Genomic DNA, 24,137 nt, shown 5'->3' with positions numbered 1-24,137 from the left:
CCCCTTCTTCCAGTGTTCCCCTCTTATCTCCTGATAAAACATATGTGGAGTCACTCTACACATGCTCGGTTTGCTGTGTATTGCGAGAGGTTTTTTTTTTTCTTGGGAGAGTGCATGTGATCAGCACAGGGCCAATCAGCGCTGTCCAGACAGAGGTCAGGGGTTCTGCATCCTCTTAGAGCAGAAAAACTCCTCCTGTAAGCTGTAACCAGTGCTCCGCTGGACACTGATAGAAGTCACAAGACTGCTCTATACTGCTGATGAGAAAAGGGATTTAGCAATTTTTTATATTTACTAAAATAATTGCATTTCCATTAAGGGTGTACTGTGGGAGACCAGATATAGTGAATGCGGGGTTCGGGGAGAGCGGATATAGTGAATGTGGGGTCCGGGGAGAGCGGATATAGTCAGTGCGGGGTTCGGGGAGACCAGATATAGTGAATGCAGGGTCTGGGGAGAGCAGATATATTGAATGCGGGGTCCGGGGAGACCGGATATAGTGAATGCGGGGTCCGGGGAGACCGGATATAGTGAATGCAGGGTCCGGGGAGAGCGGATATAGTGAATGCGGGGTCCGGGGAGAGCGGATATAGTGAATGCGGGGTCCGGGGAGAGCGGATATAGTGAATGCGGGGTCCGGGGAGAGCGGATATAGTGAATGCGGGGTCCGGGGAGAGCGGATATAGTGAATGCGGGGTCCGGGGAGAGCGGATATAGTGAATGCGGGGTCCGGGGAGAGCGGATATAGTGAATGCGGGGTCCGGGGAGAGCGGATATAGTGAATGCGGGGTCCGGGGAGAGCGGATATAGTGAATGCGGGGTCCGGGGAGAGCGGATATAGTGAATGCGGGGTCCGGGGAGAGCGGATATAGTGAATGCGGGGTCCGGGGAGAGCGGATATAGTGAATGCGGGGTCCGGGGAGAGCGGATATAGTGAATGCGGGGTCCTTGCTGTAGTAACACTTTAAGTGCTTTTATTTATATATATATATAATTTTTTTTTTTTTTTTTAATTGTTTTTATTTTTTTATTTTTTTCAGGCTCACATAAAGTTTCCAATAGATTACCCGTACTCCCCTCCAACTTTCCGCTTTTTGACGAAGATGTGGCACCCGAATATTTATGAGGTAAGAAATCACATTGAAATCTTGTTGTAGGGGTGAGTTTTTTGTGTGTAGTTTGGGGAGGTATAGGAGAAAAAAAGTTCAGGAATACAAAGAAGATTTATTTTATTAGAAATTGTCAAAAGGTAGAACTAAAACTTTCCGGTGGTGTTGTACAGGATGGTCAACAGGAAAGTGACCCTAAACTCTGGTTTTAAAAAAAAAAAAAAAAAAAAAAAAATATATATATATATATATATATATATATATATATATATATATATATATATATATATATATATATATATATATATATATATATATATATATATTATTTATATATATATATATTTATTTTATTATGTATCCTTTAAAGTGGTTGTAAAGGCTCAAGGTTGTGTGTGTGTGCGTGTTTTTTTTTTTTTTTTTTATTTATATATTACCTTCATGAAGGTAAAAAAAATCTTGTGTGCACCAGCCCCCCCTAATATTTACCTGAGACCCATCTTGATCCAGCGATGTGCATGAGAGCAGCGGCTCTCCTGGGTCTCTCCCTCCTCATTGGCTGAGGCTGCAGCAATTGGCTCCCATTACTGTCACAGCCAGTGAGGAGAGAGCGAGGTCAAGCTTGCTCTTGGGGCACTCAGCAGGAGGGAGGGGCCAGGTGTACAGGCGGGGGACCCCAGAGGAGGATTGGGGCTGCTCTGTGCAAAACTATTGCAAGGAGCAGGTGAGTGTGACGCTTAAAGTCCCTTCTATTGCTCTCCTCCAAATTTCCACTCTTTTTTTCTTGCTGCTGTGATCCAAATTCCTGTTAAAGGGTGGCCATGTTCGTTCTTCGTGGTCTAATCCCCTGCTAGTTATCAGAGGGGGAGCGGAGGCTGGTCAGATCGTAACATTTTACATGTTTAGACCCTGAATATGGGTGTGAGATGTTACGAAAGGTGAACTTATCCTTTATTTCTTCATGGCGTAGATTCAACAAGGTGTTGGAAACATTCCTCAGATTTTGCTCCATATTGACATGATGGCATCACATAATTGCTGCAGATTTGTCAGCTGCACATCCATGATGCAAATCTCCCGTTCTACCACATCCCAAAGGTGCTCTACTGGATGGAGATCTGGTGACTGTGGAGGCCATTGGAGTGCAGTGACCTCATTGTCATGTTCAAGAAACCAGTTGTAGATGATTTGAGCTTTGTGACATGGAGCATTATCCTGCTGGAAGGAACCATCAGAAGATGGGGACACTGGAGTCATAAAGGGATGGACATGGTCAGCAACAATACTCAGGTTGTGGCATCTAAACATTGCTCAATTGGTACTAAGGAGCCCAAAGTTTGCCAAGAAAATATCCCCCACACCATGACACCACCACCAGCCTGAACCGTTGATACAAGGCAGGATGAGTCCCCCACACCATGACACCGCCACCAGCCTGAACCATTGATACAAGGCAGGATGGATCCCCCACATCATGACACCACCACCACCAGCCTGAACCATTGATACAAGGCAGGATGGGTCCCCCACACCATGACACCACCACCACCAGCCTGAACCGTTGATACAAGGCAGGATGGGTCCCCCACACCATGACATCGCCACCAGGCTGAACCATTGATACAAGGCAGGATGGATCCACCACACCATGACATCGCCACCAGCCTGAACCATTGATACAAGGCAGGATGGATCCACCACACCATGACATCGCCACCAGCCTGAACCATTGATACAAGGCAGGATGGATCCCCCACACCATGACACCATCACCACCAGCCTGAACCATTGATACAAGGCAGGATGGATCCCCCACACCATGACACCACCACCACCAGCCTGAACCGTTGATACAAGGCAGGATGGATCCACCACACCATGACATCGCCACCAGCCTGAACCATTGATACAAGGCAGGATGGATCCACCACACCATGACATCGCCACCAGCCTGAACCATTGATACAAGGCAGGCAGGATGGATCTACCACACCAGGACACCACCACCACCAGCCTGAACCATTGATACAAGGCAGGATAGATCCATGTTTTCATGTTTACGCCACATTCTGACCCTACCATCTGAATGTTGCAGCTGAAATCATGACTCCCCAGACCAGGCAATGTTTTTTTTTTTGTTGTTTTTTTTTGTGTTTGTTTTTTTCCCCTGTCTACTGTCCAATTTTGGTGAGTCTGTGTGAAATTGTAGCCTCTATTTCTTGTTAGCTGACAGGAGTGGTACCAGGTGTGGTCTTCTGCTGCTGTAGCCCATCTGCTTCAAGGTTCGACGTGCATTCAGAGATGGTATTATGCATACCTTGGTTGTAACGAGTGTTTCGAGATTAAAGGAAGGTTTAACAAGAACTCAAATAACCAGTCCTGCCCATTCTCCTCTGACATCAACAAGGCATTTTCTTCCACACAACTGCCACTCGCTGGATAGTTTCTCTTTTTTGGACTAGTCTCTGTAAACCCTAGAGATGGTTGTGCGTAAAAATCCCGGTAGATCAGAAGTTTTTGAAATACTCAGACCAGCCCGTCTGGCACCAACAACCGTCCCACGTTCAAAGTCGCTTAAATCCCCTTTCTTCCCCATTCTGATGCTCAGTTTGAACTTCATTAAGTGGTCTTCACCACGTCTAGATGCCTAAATTTAGTTGTAATTGGCTGATTAACAATTCGTGTTACCAAGCAGGAACAGGTGTACCTAATAAAGTGTGTCTCAAAAAAATTAAAGGAACAGTTTGTAATCAGAGTCTAGCATCAAATCAGTTAAACTCTTGGGATATTGTTTTGGTGAGTTAAGTAGCAGAGGGGGCTGGTAATCTGCTTCAGCTGCTTTTGGCCTTAATGAAATTAGGAACAGGTGCACTAGATGGGCAATAATGAGATGACCCCAAAACAGGAATGGTCACACATATGTATGTATGTAATATAAATTTTTTTTTTTTTCTTTTTCTGACGGTTTTGCATTTTGGCTAGGGTCAGTGTCACCACTGGCAGCATGAGGCCATACCTGGACCCTACAGAGGTTGCACAGGCAGTCCAACTTCTCCAGGATGACACCTCAATACCTGCCATTGCCAGAAGGTTTGCTGTGTCTCCCAGCACAGTCTCAAGAGTATGGAGGAGATTCCAGGAGATGGGCAGTTCCTCTAGGAGAGCTGGACAGAGCTGTAGAAGGTCCTTAACCCATCAGCAGGACCGGTATCTGCTCCTTTGTGCAAGGAGGAACAGGATGAGCACTGCCAGAGGCCTACAAAATGACCTCCAGCAGGCCACTGGTGTGAATGTCTCTGACCAAACCATCAGAAACAGACTTCATGAGGGTGGCTTGAGGGCCCGACATCCTCTAGTAGGCCCTGTGCTCACTGCCCAGCACCATAGAGCTGGATTGGCATTTGCCATTGAACACCAGAATTGGCAAGTCCACCACTGGCAACCTGTGCTTTTCACAGATGGGAGCAGGTTCACCCTGAGCACATGTGACAGACGTGAAAGGGTCTGGGGAAGCCATGGAGAACATTCTGCTGCCTGTAACTTCATTCAGCATGGCCATTTTGGTGGTGGGCCAGTGATGGTCTGGGGAGGCATATCCATGGAGGGACACAGACCTCAACAGGCTAGACAATGGCACCCTGACTGCCATTCGGTATGGGGATGAAATCCTTTGACCCATTGTCAGACCCTACGCTGGTGCAGGGGTTCCTGGGTTCCTGCTGGTGCAGGGGGTCCTGGGTTCCTCCTGGTGCACGACAATGCCCGGCCTCGTGGGGGGAGTATGCAGGCATTTCCTGGAGGATGAAGGTGTTGATACCATTGAATGGCCCCTACGCTCGCCTGACCTAAATCCAATAGAACACCTCTGGGATGTCATGTTTCAGTTCATCTGTCACCACCAGGTTGCACCTCAGACTGTGCATTCCCCGATGTTGTCAGGCATGCATACAAGCACGTGGGGGCCATACAAACTACTGAGAACAATTTTTGAGTTGCTGCAATGAAATTTCAGTAAAATGAACTAGCCTGCTGCATCATTTTTCACTTGTATTTTTGGGGTGTCTTTGAATTCAGCCCTCTGTTGGTTGATGGTTTTCATTTTCATCAAATGATGGGACATCCTTACATTCCTAACACATTACCCCGTCCATATCGGTATAGAGATCCAGCAGGAGGTTAGTCCCCATTGAGGTTTGATGTGTTTTCAAGTGTTCCTTGAATTTTTTTTGGTGTCTGTTACATATGTACATACACATTGCCAAAAGTCATGGGCCGCCTGCCTTTACACGTACAGTAACTTTAATGGCCCCCCAGTCTTAGTCCGTAGGGTTCAATATTGAGTTGGCCCCGCCCTTTGCAGCTATAACAGCTTCAACTCTTCTGGGAAGGCCGTCCACAAGGTTTAGGAGGGTGTCTATGGGAAGGTTGGACCATTCTTCCAGAAGCACATTTGTCAGGTCAGGCACTGATGTCGGGGGAGGAGGCCTGGCTCGCAGTCTCGGCTCTAATTCATCCCAAAGGTGTTCTATGGGGTTGAGGTCAGGACTCTGTGCAGGACAGTCATGTTCCTCCACCCCAAACTGGCTCCTCCATGTCTTTATGGACCTTGCTTTGTGCACTGGTGTGCAGTCATGTTGGAACAGGAAGGAGCCATCCTCAAACTCTTCCCTCAAAGTTGGGAGCATGAAATTGTACAAAATGTCTTTGTATGCTGACACCTTAAGAGTTCCCTTCACTGGAACTAGGGGGCCAAGCCCAACTCCTGAAAAATAACCCCACACCATAACCCCCCCTCCACCAAACTTTACACTTGGCACAATGCAGTCAGGCAAGTACCGTTCTCCTGGCAACTGCCAGACATGTCCACCTGATTGCCAGACAGAGGCGTGATTCGTTATGCCAGAGAACACAGCTCCACTAGAGTCCAGTGGCGGCGTGCTTTACGCCACGGCATCCGATGCTTTGCATTGCATTTGGTGATGGAAGGCTTGGATGCAGCTGCTCGGCCATGGAAACCCATTCCATGAAGCTCTCTACGCACTGTTGTTGGGCTCATCTGAAGGCCACACCAAGTTTGGAGGTCTTTTAGCTATTGACTCTGCAGACAGTTGGCGACTTCTGCGCACTGTGAGCTTCAGCATGCGCTGACCCCGCCCTGTCATGTGACGTGGCCTACCAATTGGTGGCTGAGTTGCTGTTGTTCCCAGTTGCTTCCACTTTGTTATAATCCCACTAACAGTTGAGCGTGGAATATTTAGTAGCCAGGAAATGTCACGGATGGACTTATTGCACAGGTGGCCACCTATCACGGGACCACGCTTGGAGTCACTGAGCTCCTGAGAGCGACCCATTCTATCACCAATGTTTGTAGAAGCCGTCTGCATGCCTAGGGGCTTGATTGTATACACCTGTGTCCATGGAGGGGATTGGAACACCTGAATCACATGATTGGGAGGGCTGGCAATATAGTGTATGTCAGCATGCCTGAACCATCCTAGGACAACGGACTTCACTTCATCATGATTGTGTTCAACGTTCCCACAGAGATTTCTATTGTGCAATTTCACAACAGGTTGTGTCGCTTTATCCAGAATCAGGCGTTCCATACGCTGAATGTTCACAGGAATGATTGCTGTGAGCTGGCAACCACCACAGCCGGGATCACCACCGAAGGCCATCTTTGAAACGTTTACACCATTCAAATGTCTTACTGCGGCTGAGCGTCTCACCACCGTACTGTGCTTTAAGTTTCTTGTGAAAAAGCGTAAAACCCACATAAAACTTCATCAAGATGGCAGACAACAATGTTGGCGCATGCATGGAACCGTGTGTGGTGAACGGTCTCTGGACACACTTGCAAACTTACTACTGAATGTAGTACCGCCACGCTAGCATCCTTTTTTTTTTTTTTTTTTTTTTTTATACCTGCAAAATTGTAAGGTCTTGGTTTTACTTGAACGCCGTGTGTGCATATATAACAATTTAGACATCCCTCACAACGTACACTTTCAATGGCTTCTGATCCTCCTGGTCTTGTGCAATATTTAAAAATGTACTTGTGCCTCCAAGGGGTTAAAGCTGATCTTTGTCTAGAACGTGACGTTCTCGTTGAAATGTCATATCTGGCAGCAGAGCTGTCATGCTGGTAGGCGACAATGATGGTTTTTAAAATGTGTAATTAAATCTCCCACTACAAACCTTAGAGGAAAGCTATGGGGAGGGGGTCAGGTGGTGACTGATGTTAAATGATAAAAGTTATAGTTTCAGCTGTAAAACTCATCTCTAATGTATTATATTTTTTTTTTTTTTCTCCCCCAGAATGGCGATGTATGTATCTCAATCCTTCATCCTCCTGTAGATGATCCACAGAGTGGTGAACTGCCTTCCGAAAGGTGGAACCCCACCCAGAATGTCAGGTGAGGTCTTGAATAGTTGGGAGAGCTCCACACCGATTTTTTTTTATTTCATGGGTGGTGGTGGAGCAGGGTGTAATGGAACCGACCCCAGACTACGCTTGGGTACTTCTGTTAGACTCCCACTTCCCCGTCCGAACACTGACAACAGACGACCATACAAGACTAGATCAGGAAGTACTGCAAGACTTGCAGTAAGCCAGGAAGTAGACTTGTTTATATTAACACAGATACAAGATATATACATTCAAGGGAGCAACCCCCCCCCCCCGTGTCATTATGCAGGGGGCATAATGATACAGGGTGGGGCAATCTACATTTAGTAACAAGAGACACACCAACACAGTCCCATCAGGAGGGAGGGCTGCTGGAGACACCCTCCCCCAACAAGCCAATACACATAAACACATACATTATTATTATACAGTATTTGTAAAGAGCCAACAGTTCGCTCAGCGCTGTACATTACAGAGGGGGACAGAACATGTGACAGTTCGAAAACAATACAATGTGATACACGAGGGGTTTGAGGGCCCTGCTCTTTCGAGCTTACAATCTAGGACACACATCCCATAATAGTTTGCTCCCAAGCAAGACACATAATAGAAACAATGGGATGCAGCCACATGGCATTAAACAACCCCCCACTCCAATATTGGGACAGATCACCCTGTACCCCTAACAGTCACAGGGTGACTTACACATAATAGGGATATGGGGAGCTGAGACACGGGTCTCCCCACCTCTCCAAAGTGAGCTGGGTTCCATGGCCCCCCCACCCAAAGTGACTCCCGGCACACAGTGTTTAAACCTCATGGATTTTCAATGTTTTCTTAAGTCCAGGCTTTTAGCTGTCCACACCATGGGGTACATGCATGTACAGTTCATATTGAGTTTATGCTTCTTTTTTGGGTGCCCAGGGAGGCCAAGGTGGTAGGGCTCGGTCCCCAAACAAAAAATGGCAATTCCTTGAATGGCATTTAGATTTGCGGGTCCTTTTACAATTTAGACGCAAATGCTGTTGTGTATGCAAAAGTATTTGCAGACATTTTTCTCTTTTGCTGTTTAGATTGCTGTATTAGAAGCACAGGTCAGTTGCTGAAATGCGAAGCTACGAGTTACACTGGAAGTCAAGAATGTTGTACAGGCAAAGTAACTGATTAACTGTACTGTAGGCAGCCTAGAAGTAGAACTATGGACCAATAAATAAATTACATTTTCTTAATGAGCCGTAAATGAGCTTTAACCCCTTCCATGCCGGGCACTTGTACTCCCTTCCTGCCCAGGCCAATTTTCAGGTCTCAGCGCTCACACTTTGACAATTGCGCGGTCATACAACACTGTACCCAAACTAAAATTTTATCATTTTTCTTCACACAACTAGAGCTTTCTTTTGGTGGTATTTAATCACCGCTGGGGTTTTTATTTTTTGCTAAATTAACAAAAAAAAACGCAACTTTTGAAAAAAAAAAAAAAAGCAAGTTTTTCTTTGTTTCTGTTATAAAAGTTTGCAAATAAATAATTGTTCTTCATCAATTTAGGCCGAGATGTATTCTGCTACATGTCTTTGTGAACTCTATAAAACTTTCCTACAGACTAAAAAAATACATCCTAATTTGGGTTATTTTCACCAAACTATGGTATAGATCTGAATATTGATCAATCCTGAAGTACTGACAGCCAATCTAATTTCTTGAGGTCCAAGAATGTCAGAATAGTACAGATATCCCCCCAAATGTCAGGACAGTACAGATATCCCCCCAAATGTCAGGACAGTACAGATATCCCCCCAAATGTCAGGATAGTATAGATATCCCCAAATGACCCCTTTTTGCAAAGTAGACAGTCCAACGTACTTCATAAGAGGCATGGCGAGTTTTTTTTTTTTTTTTTTTTTTTTTTTTTTTTTTTTTTAAGGTGTTTTTTGTTGTGTTTTTTTGTCATATTTCACTATGACCAAAGTAGTACAATGTTACCATAGTAACATTGTACTACTTTGGGGAAGTGATCAGTATTTTTTTTTTTTTTTTTCCGCAATTTGCTTATAGCAAAGAATTACTTTGCTATAAGCAAGCATTTACCTGAATGACCTCAATTCATTCAGGGTGGTGTGTATTATTTTTTTTTTTTTTTTGTGCTTAGCTGTGATTTGGCCACGGCTAATCACATGACACCGCTGGGCTGTGATTGGCCCAGCTTGTGCATGTGATCGCTGTGACCATTCACAGCTAGACACACTAGTATACAATGGATGGTATGAATGAAGCCATCCATTGTATACAACTGTCATGTAACCTGCTGTGGTTGGTCACAGCAGGTCACATGGTACCGGGAACGGGGCCGGTACTCAGATCTGTCATCGGCCATGTCCGAGGTACATGGCCGGTGACAGATCACGCGGCTCTGCAGGCGCGCAAACTGCGCATGCCCGAAAGGACGCCATATGGCGTCCACCCGGAGCGGTGAGGGTTTTTGACTGCCGCCATTTGGCCATAGGCCGGGTGGGAACCGGTTAAAACAAGCCCTCACTGACCTTGTGTTGCTGAAGGCACTGTGGAGGAATTTATCTTCAAAGTTCAAAAGAAGTAGTGAAGTCCTTGGTGGAGTCTGGGACTTTGCTGTCTTCTTCTTCCTTTTGCACCTGCTTTGTGTTCACATTAATTTCCAGGGACTTTCCAGCCTTCTGCTCTTAAAGCAGGGAGAGCTGAGCTGCTGAAGTAAAATTACCCTGTTGACTCCAGAAGTACGCATATATGCTGCCCTGTTAAAACTACTTGGCGTGCTGAGTGCGCTGGCGGTGATCTGTAAATCTCCGATGCATACTTGCAATTGGAAGCTTTCCAACCAACATGTGGCCACTAATCGCAGCGGTCACAAGACCTGAAGACCCACCTCCTTGCTTTTAGAGCCCTTGCAGGGCCGGGAGGTGGCCAGCACTAAGAGGTTAATGTCACTTTCTTCTCTGACCTCTATAGCTGCAAGGACTCCGAGTGATGCATCAGAGACTGCTTGTGTAAATGCTGCATTTGGTTGTTAAAGCTGAAGTCCTTGCATAGCATTTTTTACATGGTTACGTTGGTCCCACTTGAACCAATATAACCGTGTGTATTCCAGAAAGCTGGAAACCACTGTAATAGGCACCACTGCTATGGGGATCTCTGCTAGCTTCCAGGTTCTGTGCTGCCCTGCTGCTTACTCAACACAGGAAGTGTTGCCAACTTGCCATGAGTGCCATTCAGAGTACACTTTTTTTTTTTTTTTTTTTTTTAAGGGTTCTCTGATTGGACAAGGCGAAGATTGGGATCTTTCCTGAGTGGTGCCTGCGCAATGGACATAGAAGCTAGTGGAGATCACTGTAGTAACCGTGCCTTAGGCCCCTTATGCAGGCCATAGATGATGGGTCGAAAATTGGCCGAACATTCGTCTGAAAGAATCGGACGATTTTCAGATAGTTAGTGGGTGAATTTGTCGGCCATTTTTCGTAACTTTTTTTTTTCGGTTATGTTGGAAAAAAAAAACAGCCGATTTTGTCGATCGGCCGATTTTCACGGCAATGATGGGCAAATTGGCTGATCTTTTTACCGATTAAAAAAAATGCGCATGAGCCAGGACCTGCAAGATGAAGAAAAACAGCTGTATCTATTTGTATCCATTTCGGATACAGATGTTTCTATTCGGATACAAATAGATACAATGTTGCAATCGCAATACTTTTAAATGTCAAAAATAATAGCGGAGTGTCCTGGCAGAGAGCTCCGCTATTATATTAGATACAATGTTGCAACTGCAATACTTTTAAATGTCAAATATAATAGCGGAGCTCTCTGCCAGGACACTCCGCTATTATTTTTTACATTTAAAAGCATTGCGATACTTTGTATCCGAATAGAAACATCTGTATCCAAAATGGATACAAATAGATACAGATGTTCTTTTTCTTTGTCTTCATCTTCTTCTTTCCCATCTTTTTGCAGGTCACGGCTCATCTTTTTAATCGGTAAAAAGATCGGTCAATTTGCCAATCATTGCCGCGAAAATCGGCCGATCGACAAAATCGGCCGGTTTTTTCCCAACCTAACCGATTAAAAAAAAAAAGTGTCAAAATCACGAAAAACGGCCAACAAATTCACCCACTATCGATCCGAAAATCGGCCAATTCTTTCGGACGATTTTTCGGCCAATTTTCGACCCATCTATGGCCTGCATAAGTCACACTGGGCAGACTGTTTTGATCAACAGGTGATCTGTCCGCTGATCAGAGCAGGTGGATCACAGATCAGTGCCCACTCAGTTTATGCTCTGGGCTGTGATTGTACTCAGCTGATCAGCAGGTCGTAGCCGTGAATCAGTGGCCTGGGACTTGCTGACAGGCACCCGCCATGTACAGTCACAGCGGGTGGCACTTCGTGCCCGAAACCCGACAGGCCACAACGTACCCGTATGTTGCTCTGCCTGCAGCAGCTGCCTGTCCGCAGTACAATGTGGGTAATCATAAACTGGTTTAACCGCCTCCCGCTCCCCATATAGTCCAATGACGGGTGCAAGGCGGTTCTCTCGTTCTGGGAGGACGTCATATGACATTCTCCCATTCTCACCGCGGCTCAGGGAGCGCATGGCGATCGGCGGTGCGCTGTGTCCCTCGGACACAGCAAATCGCCGATCCACGGAAAGAGCCGAAGATGTCGGCTCGGTCATGTGATCAGCTGTGTCCAATCACAGCTGATCGCATTTAAACAGGGAAATGCCGGTTATCGGCATTTCTCTCCTCTCGAGCTGTCACACTGACAGAGGAGAGCCGGTAATCTGCATTCTTCGGAGGGGACATGTCTACTCATCAGGGCGCTGATCATCAGTGTGCCCTGATGATCAGTGTAGCCCCAGCAGTGCCAGCTGTCAGTGCTCATCAATGCCACCTGCCAGTACCCATCAGTGCCACATATCCGTGCCTACCAGTGCACATCAATGCCACATCAGTGCCCATCTGAGCTGCCTTTCAGTGATGCCGGTCAGTGCCCATCAGGGCCACCTATCAGTGCTGCCTATCAGTGCCCATCACTGCAGCCTCGTTAGCGCACATCAGTGAAGGTGAAAAATCACTTATTCACAAAATTTTATAACAAACGAAAAACTTTTTTTTTTTTTTTGAGTTTTTGGTTTAAGAAAAAATAAAAAAACCCAGAGGTGATTAAATACCACCAAAATAAAGCTCTATCTGTCACAAAAAAAATGATAAAAATTTCGTATAGGTACAGTGTTGCATGACCGCGCAATTGTCATTCAAAGTGTGACAGCGCTGAAAGCTGAAAATTGGCCTGGGCAGGAAGGGGGTAGAGGTGCCCTGTAGGCAGGAAGGGGGTAGAAGTGCCCTGTAGGCAGGAAGGGGGTAGAAGTGCCCTGTAGGCAGGAAGGGGGTAGAGGTGCCCTGTAGGCAGGAAGGGGGTAGAGGTGCCCTGTAGGCAGGAAGGGGGTAGAGGTGCCCTGTAGGCAGGAAGGGGGTAGAGGTGCCCTGTAGGCAGGAAGGGGGTAGAGGTGCCCTGTAGGCAGGAAGGGGGTAGAGGTGCCCTGTAGGCAGGAAGGGGGTAGAAGTGCCCTGTAGGCAGGAAGGGGGTAGAAGTGCCCTGTAGGCAGGAAGGGGGTAGAAGTGCCCTGTAGGCAGGAAGGGGGTAGAAGTGCCCTGTAGGCAGGAAGGGGGTAGAAGTGTCCTGTAGGCAGGAAGGGGGTAGAAGTGCCCTGTAGGCGAGGGGGTAAATAATTGCATGAGTTTGCAGGTAAAATATAAAGAAAAATGCATTTATTTTTCCAGGAGTCTGAAAAGCATTTTGCCCACAATCTGCTGCATCCGCCATGCCAGCCTCCTGCAGTCTTCCTACAGCTTTGTGCCCTTACCTCTGTATGGGTGACATGTTACAGCTAAAGGAAGAATAAAAGAACACGTGTGCTGATCAGCATGCTTGCAGTCCATTGAGACCAATACCAGTTCATCTGCTGGGGTGGCAGTCCTGGTAGAACAGGATAGGGCCTTCACCAAACTGTCACTACAAGTTCGGGAGAGCACAATGGTCTAAAACAGCGGTTCTCAACCTGTGGGTCATGACCCCTTTGGGGGTCGAACGACCCTTTTACAGGGGTCGCCTAAGACCATCGGAAAACACATATTTCCAATGGTCTTAGCAACCGAGACACCGCTCCTCTATCCGTCTCCAGGCAGGTCCACCCACATGCAGATACGCCCACATACAAGTACCCGGCGTGATGACATAATTGCGCCAACCCCATCACATACACCCCGTACAAATACAGGTGTATGTAACAGGGTTGGTGCAATAATGTACTTATGTGGACCAGTCACACGTGTAAAGAGCAGCTACTCTGTAGAAATCAGCAGTATTGGAGGTAAAACGACACTTCATGAATTATAATTACTGGGTAAATGTAAAATCATCACCTACTGCAAAAAAAATATCTGTATAATAGCACAATTACAGTTATGAAGTAGCAATGAAAATAATTTTATGGTTGGGGGGTCACCACAACATGAACTGTATTAAAGGGTCACGGCATTAGGAAGGTTGAGAACCACTGCTCTAAAAAATGTCTTTTATATGTTGTATGAACAGAACCCTTCACTGGAAACACCTGAGCTCCATGATTTGCAGTGGTGTTCTCATACTATTGGTCATATGCTGTTGGTAGGTGTGATGGTCAGGTGTCATCATACTTTTTGGCCATATAGTTTACATTTTGCACAAAAATTGGGCGTTTGACACCTTCCTATGTATTAATCTAGTTTTACACATCAAGATTATAGTTTTCAGGCTCCACAACTTCTATATAGAAAGGTTCCTGTATAGTTGTAGTGGATACTTTATGCATGGGTTGGTTTGACTGCCATAATCCCCCGACTCAACTGTGTTTTTTTTTTTTTTTTTTTTGTTTTTTTTTTTTTTGTTTTTTCCCCCTCTCTTCAGGACTATTTTACTGAGTGTAATCTCTCTGCTGAACGAACCAAACACCTTCTCCCCGGCCAACGTAGACGCTTCTGTAATGTTCAGGAAATGGAGGGACAGTAAAGGAAAGGACAAGGAGTATGCAGAGATTATTAGGTGAGTAATCAAAACTACCTCACCGACCTGATATCCAAATACCACCCAACATGTACTCTTCGCTCCTCACAAGACCTCCTACTCTCTAGCTCCTTAGTCTCCTCCTCCCATGCCTGACTCCAGGACTTCTCCAGGACTTCCCTTTATCCTGTGGAACTCACTACCCCAATCCATCAGACTGTCACCTACCCTCCTCACCTTTAGGCGCACCCTGAAAACCCATCTCTTCAGGGAAGCCTACCCCACCCTCACCTAAAAGCCGATCTCCTCCACTCCTCCAGCCACTTCCTCCTGTACCACTACCCCCTCCCTCCTAGATTGTAAGCTCCAAGGAGCAGGGCCCTCGAACCCCTCGTATATTGTATTGTTACTGTATTGTCTCATGTACTGTCCCCCACTACAATGTACAGCGCTGAGCAAACTTTTTGGCAGCATATAAATACTGTATAATAATAATTGTGATTAGGTCACTTTCTAAAATACGAAGATACTAGATCTCTGTTACCTCCTATGATTTCATACCTTCACAAAGGCTGATTGGGCACCTGCCTGTCCCAACCAGTAGTTGGCGGTACATCACCAGTAGTGTAGTGCAAGGCTCTGTACCAGTTCTTATTTTTAATCATTTTGTAACTGAAGGTTTGGAGGGTAAGGTGTGCAATTGGGTTGATAACCCGGGAGGGGTTGGAAAATGGAACATGTTTGCGCAGTCCAGTACAAACCGCACTTCAATGTTTCTGAATGGAAAAAACAGATTTGGGAAAATCTTTTTTTTTTTTTTTTTTTTAAATTTAGATGGGTACAATGTTAACCAGAACTACAGATGAACAATATTAGGGGCTTCTATTTCAGATTGTAAAATGAGCCTGGCAGTGGGAAAAGCAAATAGTTCTGCAGTGTATTACTAGAGGGGTCACCAGGAGGAGGTCCTAAATCCTCTATCTAGATCTTTAGTTTTTACTAAAGAGATCGCCAGCAGGAGCAAGGTGGCCCTGATTCCCCTATATAGATCTTTGTCCTTCTGGTGATCCCTCTAGTGATAAATCTCTTTATAGGGGACTTGGGATCTTTTTCCTCCTCCTGGTGATCCCTCTAGTGATCTCTTTATAGGGGACTCGGGACCTCCTTCCTCCTCTTGGTGATCCCTCTAGTGATGATAAATCTCTTTATAGGGGACTCGGGACCTCCTTCCTCCTCCTGGTGATCTCTCTAGTGATCTCTTTATAGGGGACTCAGGTCCTCCCTGGTGATCCCTCTAGTGATCTCTTTATAGGGGACTCGGGACCTCCTTCCTCCTCCTGGTGATCCCTCTAGTGATGACTAAAGGAGGTCCTGATTCCGCTATATCAAGGGTAGGCAACCTTGAAGTGGAGATCTACATGAACAACATGGGAGAAGTCAAAGATCATCGGGCACGGTGTTGCCTCCTCACACCTGATTTAAACCTCTGATTGCCGTATTACCGTGTTGCAATTGCCTGCATTACACGGCAATCGTGTTTAAATCAGGTGGTGAAGAGGCAACAAATCACCTCCTCGCCACCTGCCAAACACACTTGGATTGCTTTTCAGAAGAGGAGTGCCTTCTGCACTTGTGAATGCCCTTAGGTAAACTGAAACACATCAGTGTTAAATCCGCCCTGAATCCTCCTATATAGATCTTTAGATCACTAGAGGGGTCACCGGCAGGAGGAAGGAGGTCCTGATTCCCCTATATAGACCTTTATATCACTAGAGGGGTCACCGGCAGGAGGACCCGATTCCTCTATATAGATCTTTATATCACTAGAGGGATCACCAGCAGGAGGAAGGAGGTCCTGATTTCTCTATATAGATCTTTGTATCACTAGAGGGGTCACCTGCAGGAGGAAGGAGGTCCTGATTCCCCTATATAGACCTTTATATCACTAGAGGGGTCACCGTCCGGAGGAAGGAGGTCCTGATTCCTCTATATAGATCTTTATATCATTAGAGGGGTCACCGGAAGAAGGAAGGAGGTCCCGATTCCTCTATATAGATCTTTATATCACTAGAGGGATCACCAGCAGGAGGAAGAAGGTCCTGATTCCTCTATATAGATCTTTATATCATTAGAGGGGTCACCGGAAGAAGGAAGGAGGTCCCGATTCCTCTATATAGATCTTTATATCACTAGAGGGGTCACCGGCAGGAGGAAGGAGGTCCCGATTCCTCTACATAGATCTTTATATCACTAGAGGGGTCACCGGCAGGAGGAAGGAGGTCCCGATTCCTCTATATAGATCTTTATATCACTAGAGGGATCACCAGCAGGAGGAAGGAGGTCCTGATTTCTCTATATAGATCTTTATATCACTAGAGGGATCACCGGCAGGAGGAAGGAGGTCCCGATTCCTCTATATAGATCTTTATATCACTAGAGGGATCACCGGCAGGAGGAAGGAGGTCCCGATTCCTCTATATAGATCTTTGTATCACTAGAGGGGTCACCGGCAGGAGGAAGGAGGTCCTGATTCCCCTATATAGACCTTTATATCACTAGAGGGGTCACCGTCCGGAGGAAGGAGGTCCCGATTCCTCTATATAGATATTTATATCACTAGAGGGGTCACCGGCAGGAGGAAGAAGATCCTGATTCCTCTATATCACTAGAGGGGTCACCAGCAGGAGGAAGGAGGTCCCGATTCCTCTATATAGATCTTTGTATCACTAGAGGGATCACCGGCAGGAGGAAGGAGATCCTGATTCCTCTATATCAGGGGTGGGCGACTGTGGTGTTGGACAACTACAAGTCCCATCATGCCTCTGCCTTTGGGAGTCATACTTGTAATTGTCAGTTTTGCAATGCCTCATGGGACTTGTAGTTCTACAACAGCTGGAGGGCCACAGTTGCCCACCCCTGCTCTATATAGATCTTTATATCACTTGAGGGGTGACCAGCAGGAGGTAGGAGGTCCTAATTCCTTCCTATTCGAGATCTAGGTAGACCTCCATGTCTAGTTCTGTTGTGTCAATATATTTTTGTAAGCAAATCTCCAGAATGAATCCAGAAGCAAAAGAAATATAGATGAAATGTCTGAGGGATAAACAATCACAAACCAAATATATCCAGTCTGGAGGAAAGAAGGGAAGGGGGAGACATGACTGAAACCTTTTAGATACATGAAAGGTGTGAATAAGGTTCAGGAGGGCAGTATTGATATAAAGTGAAGACCTACAACTTGGGGACATGGCCTCAAACTAGCAGGAGGAAAACCTCAAACCCAACCTTAGAAAGTATGTTACTGAAATGGTAATTGACACTCGGAACAGACTTAGGTAGAGGTAGCAAGTCTATCAACTGTAAGTGAATTTAAATATCCTTGAAACCACCACCATGCCCCCCCCCCCTCCCCAGTCAAAAAGGCTAAACAAAAGAAAAAAAATTCAAGAGGCAGAATCGATGGACCACTTGGTCTTTCTGTTGTCCCTTTTTGAGTTTATTCATTTGACCATGGCAGTAACTCTTAACTGCTCCAGTCTATTTTGTAAGGCAACCTCATTGCATTTAAAGGGCAAAGGGTGCCAAACTGGCGGCCCTCCAGCTGGTGCCAAACTGGCGGCCCTCCAGCTGGTGCCAAACTGGCGGCCCTCCAGCTGGTGCCAAACTGGCGGCCCTCCAGCTGGTGCCAAACTGGCGGCCCTCCAGCTGGTGCCAAACTGGCGGCCCTCCAGCTGGTGCCAAACTGGCGGCCCTCCAGCTGGTGCCAAACTGGCGGCCCTCCAGCTGGTGCCAAACTGGCGGCCCTCCAGCTGGTGCCAAACTGGCGGCCCTCCAGCTGGTGCCAAACTGGCGGCCCTCCAGCTGGTGCCAAACTGGCGGCCCTCCAGCTGGTGCCAAACTGGCGGCCCTCCAGCTGGTGCCAAACTGGCGGCCCTCCAGCTGGTGCCAAACTGGCGGCCCTCCAGCTGGTGCCAAACTGGCGGCCCTCCAGCTGGTGCCAAACTGGCGGCCCTCCAGCTGGTGCCAAACTGGCGGCCCTCCAGCTGGTGCCAAACTGGCGGCCCTCCAGCTGGTGCCAAACTGGCGGCCCTCCAGCTGGTGCCAAACTGGCGGCCCTCCAGCTGGTGCCAAACTGGCGGCCCTCCAGCTGGTGCCAAACTGGCGGCCCTCCAGCTGGTGCCAAACTGGCGGCCCTCCAGCTGGTGCCAAACTGGCGGCCCTCCAGCTGGTGCCAAACTGGCGGCCCTCCAGCTGGTGCCAAACTGGCGGCCCTCCAGCTGGTGCCAAACTGGCGGCCCTCCAGCTGGTGCCAAACTGGCGGCCCTCCAGCTGGTGCCAAACTGGCGGCCCTCCAGCTGGTGCCAAACTGGCGGCCCTCCAGCTGGTGCCAAACTGGCGGCCCTCCAGCTGGTGCCAAACTGGCGGCCCTCCAGCTGGTGCCAAACTGGCGGCCCTCCAGCTGGTGCCAAACTGGCGGCCCTCCAGCTGGTGCCAAACTGGCGGCCCTCCAGCTGGTGCCAAACTGGCGGCCCTCCAGCTGGTGCCAAACTGGCGGCCCTCCAGCTGGTGCCAAACTGGCGGCCCTCCAGCTGGTGCCAAACTGGCGGCCCTCAAGGCATTGCAGGATTGACAGTTACAAACATGACTCCCTAAGGCAGAGGCATGATGGGACTTGTAGTTTCACAACAGCTGGAGGGCCACCAGTTTGACACCCCTGATCTATTGCTGTATGTGTACACAAGCTGAAGTAGAGGGGTGGGGATGCTTTTTCTGTAGCACAGATGGGTGTGAGCCAGATATACTTTAGTGGGGTAACAGGAGGGGGAGTAGCTTGGAGAGAGCATTGCTAATAAAAGGTTGCCGAAAGTGAAAATGGTAGTTGGAAGGGGTGGGGCAGTGGCACAGAATCTCCATCAATAAAAAGTTGTTACCCACCTCTCCCCACCCCACTATACTTACCTGAGCCTGATGTCAATCCAGAGTTGTACCTGTGAGCAGCAGCCCTCTCCCTCCTGACAGCAATGGGAGCCAATGGCTGCCACTGCTATCAATCAAATTCTGTCATCGGGGGCAGGATGGAGCTGCGCTGTCTGTTTATAGACGCAGAAAGGGCGGCCTGGTATCAAGTCTACTTGAGTGCCCCCATAAGTGGCCTCCTATGGGGGCACTTGCAGAAAAGAAGCCAGGAGCACCAGTGGGCCCTCCCGAAGAGGAAGATGGGGGCTGATCTGTGACAAATCATTGAACAGGTAAGTATGGCGGAGGGAAAAAAAAAACAAACCTGGTTTACAATCACTTTAGGGACTTGCATGCAATACCCCCTGCTACTTGTGTATGATGGTAGGGCCACCTTCCTGTAGGGCAAATCCCAAATTTTAGAGCTAGCACAAAAGGTGAGGGGATGTCTTCCAGTGGAGGTACTTGTTTGGATGACAACTAGAATTTCCCCTCTTTGTCAAGCTTTCCTCTCCCATCTTGTATCTTAGTGAAGAAAAGCGAAGGTAAATCTCCCCAATGGGACACAAATGACTAAGATTAGGGGTTTTAATTTACTCCTGGCATTATCCAAAACTTAAACAAAAATTATATATATTAGGGCACAGGGGTCAAACTAATGGCCCTCCAGCTGTTGCCAAACTACAAGTCCCATGAGGCATTGCAAGATGGACAGTTACAAGCATGACTCCCAAAGGCAGAGGCATGATGGGACTTGTAGTGTCGCAACAGCTGGAGGGCCGCCAGTTTGACAGATTTTTTTTTAATCTGCGAATGCCGTTACTTTGGGCCCAGTATCGGCTGATCCTTTGGGGGGGCCCAGTATCGGCTGATCCTTTGGGGGGGGCCCAGTATCGGCTGATCCTTTGGGGGGGGCCCAGTATCGGCTGATCCTTTGGGGGGGGCCCAGTATCGGCTGATCCTTTGGGGGGGGCCCAGTATCGGCTGATCCTTTGGGGGGGGGCCCAGTATCGGCTGATCCTTTGGGGGGGGCCCAGTATCGGCTGATCCTTTGGGGGGGGCCCAGTATCGGCTGATCCTTTGGGGGGGGCCCAGTATCGGCTGATCCCTTGGGGGGGGCCCAGTATCGGCTGATCCCTTGGGGGGGGCCCAGTATCGGCTGATCCTTTGGGGGGGGGGTCCAGTATCGGCTGATCCTTTGGGGGGGGGCCCAGTATCGGCTGATCCTTTGGGGGGGGGGGCCCAGTATCGGCTGATCCTTTGGGGGGGGGGGCCCAGTGTCGGCTGATCCTTTGGGGGGGGGGGGCCCAGTGTCGGCTGATCCTTTGGGGGGGGGGGGCCCAGTGTCGGCTGATCCTTTGGGGGGGGGGGGGCCCAGTGTCGGCTGATCCTTTGGGGGGGGGGGGGGCCCAGTGTCGGCTGATCCTTTGGGGGGGGGGGGCCCAGTGTCGGCTGATCCTTTGGGGGGGGGGGGGCCCAGTGTCGGCTGATCCTTTGGGGGGGGGGGCCCAGTGTCGGCCGATCCTTTGGGGGGGGGGGGCCCAGTGTCGGCCGATCCTTTGGGGGGGGGCGCCCAGTGTCGGCCGATCCTTTGGGGGGGGGGGGCGCCCAGTGTCGGCCGATCCTTTGGGGGGGGGGGGCGCCCAGTGTCGGCCGATCCTTTGGGGGGGGGGGGCGCCCAGTGTCGGCCGATCCTTTGGGGGGGGGGGCGCCCAGTGTCGGCCGATCCTTTGGGGGGGGGGGCGCCCAGTGTCGGCCGATCCTTTGGGGGGGGGGCGCCCAGTGTCGGCCGATCCTTTGGGGGGGGGGCGCCCAGTGTCGGCCGATCCTTTGGGGGGGGGGCGCCCAGTGTCGGCCGATCCTTTGGGGGGGGGCGCCCAGTGTCGGCCGATCCTTTGGGGGGCGCCCAGTGTCGGCCGATCCTTTGGGGGGCGCCCAGTGTCGGCCGATCCTTTGGGGGGCGGGGAGCCCAGTGTCGGCCGATCCTTTGGGGGGGGGGGGCGCCCAGTGTCGGCCGATCCTTTGGGGGGGGGGGCGCCCAGTGTCGGCCGATCCTTTGGGGGGGGGGGCGCCCAGTGTCGGCCGATCCTTTGGGGGGGGGGGGGGCGCCCAGTGTCGGCCGATCCTTTGGGGGGGGGGGGGCGCCCAGTGTCGGCCGATCCTTTGGGGGGGAGGGCGCCCAGTGTCGGCCGATCCTTTGGGGGGGGGGGGCGCCCAGTGTCGGCCGATCCTTTGGGGGGGGGGGGCGCCCAGTGTCGGCCGATCCTTTGGGGGGGGGGGGGCGCCCAGTGTCGGCCGATCCTTTGGGGGGGGGGGGCGCCCAGTGTCGGCCGATCCTTTGGGGGGCGCCCAGTGTCGGCCGATCCTTTGGGGGGCGCCCAGTGTCGGCCGATCCTTTGGGGGGCGCCCAGTGTCGGCCGATCCTTTGGGGGGCGCCCAGTGTCGGCCGATCCTTTGGGGGGCGCCCAGTGTCGGCCGATCCTTTGGGGGGCGCCCAGTGTCGGCCGATCCTTTGGGGGGCGCCCAGTGTCGGCCGATCCTTTGGGGGGGGGGGGGGGGCCCGTATCGGCCGATCCTTTGGGGGCGCAATTTGAAGAGGAATGGTGGTTTCCCCACTGCTCCTGAGTGAAGCCAGGCTTGTCATGCAGGAAACCTCCCTGCACCAATCCCATGTTGCCTCAGAAGGAAAATCTGGGGATTCAAATCCCCTGTGACTTTCCTCTCAGTGCAGGGATGACAGTACGGGCTAGATGGCTTTTTATTGGTCAGCACCTCACCAGCACCAGAGGAGAGCCTTGTCTTTCAAATTCCCATCCTTCTGTGATGCAAATAAGTATCCGTTTTCAGGTATTGGGAGAATTTTCACAAGTACTAGTGAAAATACTCTGCAAATGTGAAGGGTTATGTAGTATTATACTAGGGAGGCGCCAATACAAAGATCAGTAGCGAGGGCAGCGGGAAGGCAACCTTGAAAGGCTAGACTTAAAGCGGAGCTCCACCCAAAAGGGAAGTTCTGCTTTTAAGGACTGCTCCCCCATTAAGGATTGGCACCTTTGAGGAGCAGGTCCCTGAATTTGACAGGTACCCGCTCCCACTTCCGGTCGGATCACCTAGGTGTCCTCCCTCCCTCCCTGTAGTCTTTTGGGACACATGACAGGTCCCAGAACACTACAGGACCATTCATGAAGCGCAGCGCTATGCCCGCATGCGCAGTGGATACCCGGCTGTGAAGCCGCAAGCTGTCACAGCCGGGTGCCCACACTGAATATGCCGGCCTCCTGGAATACAGGACGGCTGGTGAAACGGGCTGCGGGGGACACACCACGGGACCAAGGGACAGGTAAGTGGCTGTTTTTTAAAAGTCAGCAGCTACAGTTTTTGTAGCTGCTGACTTATTTTTTGATAGGTTAAGTGTTACTCCGCTTTAATGAAAGATCTTCAGCATCTGACATGTCCTGGAGTGTCTGCCTGGTCCCCTCCTGCTTTCTGTAGTGATGTAGGGACTGGCAGGAGAAACCAAAGAACACGGCAGCAATGGATGCACTGGCAGAAAGATGGTGGAAGTTGGCTTTTAACGGTCCTAGAAGAATATGATCGTTTTTTTTTTATTATGGGCAGCACAGTGGCTAAATGGTTAACATTTCCACCTGGCAAGTACTCAGGTCGTGGGTTCGAGTCCCAACCACGGCACCACCTGCCTGGAGTTTGCATGTTCTCCCTGTGCCTGTGTGGGTTTCCTCCCACACTCCAAAGACATGATGGTAGGTGAATTGGCTCCTGTCTAAATTGGCCCTAGTAAGTGTATGAATGTAAGTTAGGGACTTTAGATTGTACGCTCCTCGGGGGCGGGGACTGATGTGAATATACAATATATGTAAAGCGCTGAGTAAATTGATAGCGCTATACAAGTACCTGAAATTAATCGTTCACCAAATCTGCTTACATTTTGTGCTTTGACATCCCCCCTCCCTCTTTTCTAACAGGAAACAAGTGTCAGCGACTAAAGCCGAAGCGGAAAAGGATGGCGTGAAAGTCCCAACCACCCTGGCGGAATACTGCATTAAAACCAAAGTGCCTTCTAGTGATAACAGCTCAGACTTGCTCTACGACGACTTGTACGACGACGATATAGACGACGAAGACGAGGAGGAAGAGGACGCTGACTGTTATGACGACGACGATTCGGGGAACGAGGAGTCGTGACGCCCTCCATGCATCCGTTCTCTCCCTTCTCACGGCCTGAAACAACCCTTTTAGACCTTCCTGCTCTCTGTCCCTCGGCCTCTCCTGCTGCCCCCCTCCCCTGCTGAGTCAGGCCACTAATGGAGTAGTGTTGGCCTTGCAGATCTCCTGCTGTCCTGAGCTCTAGGATATAAGAGACCAGTCTTCTGGCATATTTGTGGACTTGGCGCCAATTTTTTTTTTTTTTATTTTCTTTTCCCCTCCTGGACCTATCACGGAGATACAAGGGATAGGAAAATGGCACGTCACGGAGTGAAATTCTACGCCGCACCAACCTGCTAGTGTTGGAGCAAAACTTTTTTTTTTTTTTTGTTTTACTTTTTATTTCATAGAAACTACTCTCTGCTGTTTAT

At 49.2% G+C, this 24,137-nt stretch overlaps 1 protein-coding gene across 1 annotated transcript; it reads left to right on the top strand.

Moving 5' to 3' along the window:
* The first annotated feature begins 1,044 nt into the window (after nucleotides 1-1,044).
* Nucleotides 1,045-24,131, top strand: LOC149427284 (ubiquitin-conjugating enzyme E2 R2). The gene is made up of 4 exons (XM_089668173.1): nucleotides 1,045-1,127; nucleotides 7,428-7,525; nucleotides 14,491-14,625; nucleotides 23,526-24,131. The coding sequence occupies exons 1-4, from the start codon at nucleotides 1,104-1,106 to the stop codon at nucleotides 23,743-23,745; spliced, it is 477 nt and encodes a 158-aa protein (XP_089524299.1). The 5' UTR covers nucleotides 1,045-1,103; the 3' UTR covers nucleotides 23,746-24,131.
* Nucleotides 24,132-24,137: the final 6 nt, after the last annotated feature.

This window comes from Staurois parvus, unplaced genomic scaffold (genome assembly GCF_062004578.1).
Source record: "Staurois parvus isolate SC_StPar_1 unplaced genomic scaffold, SC_StPar_1.0 ptg003919l, whole genome shotgun sequence".
NCBI lineage: Eukaryota > Metazoa > Chordata > Amphibia > Anura > Ranidae > Staurois > Staurois parvus.
This window is presented reverse-complemented; position numbering and strand designations above follow the sequence as displayed.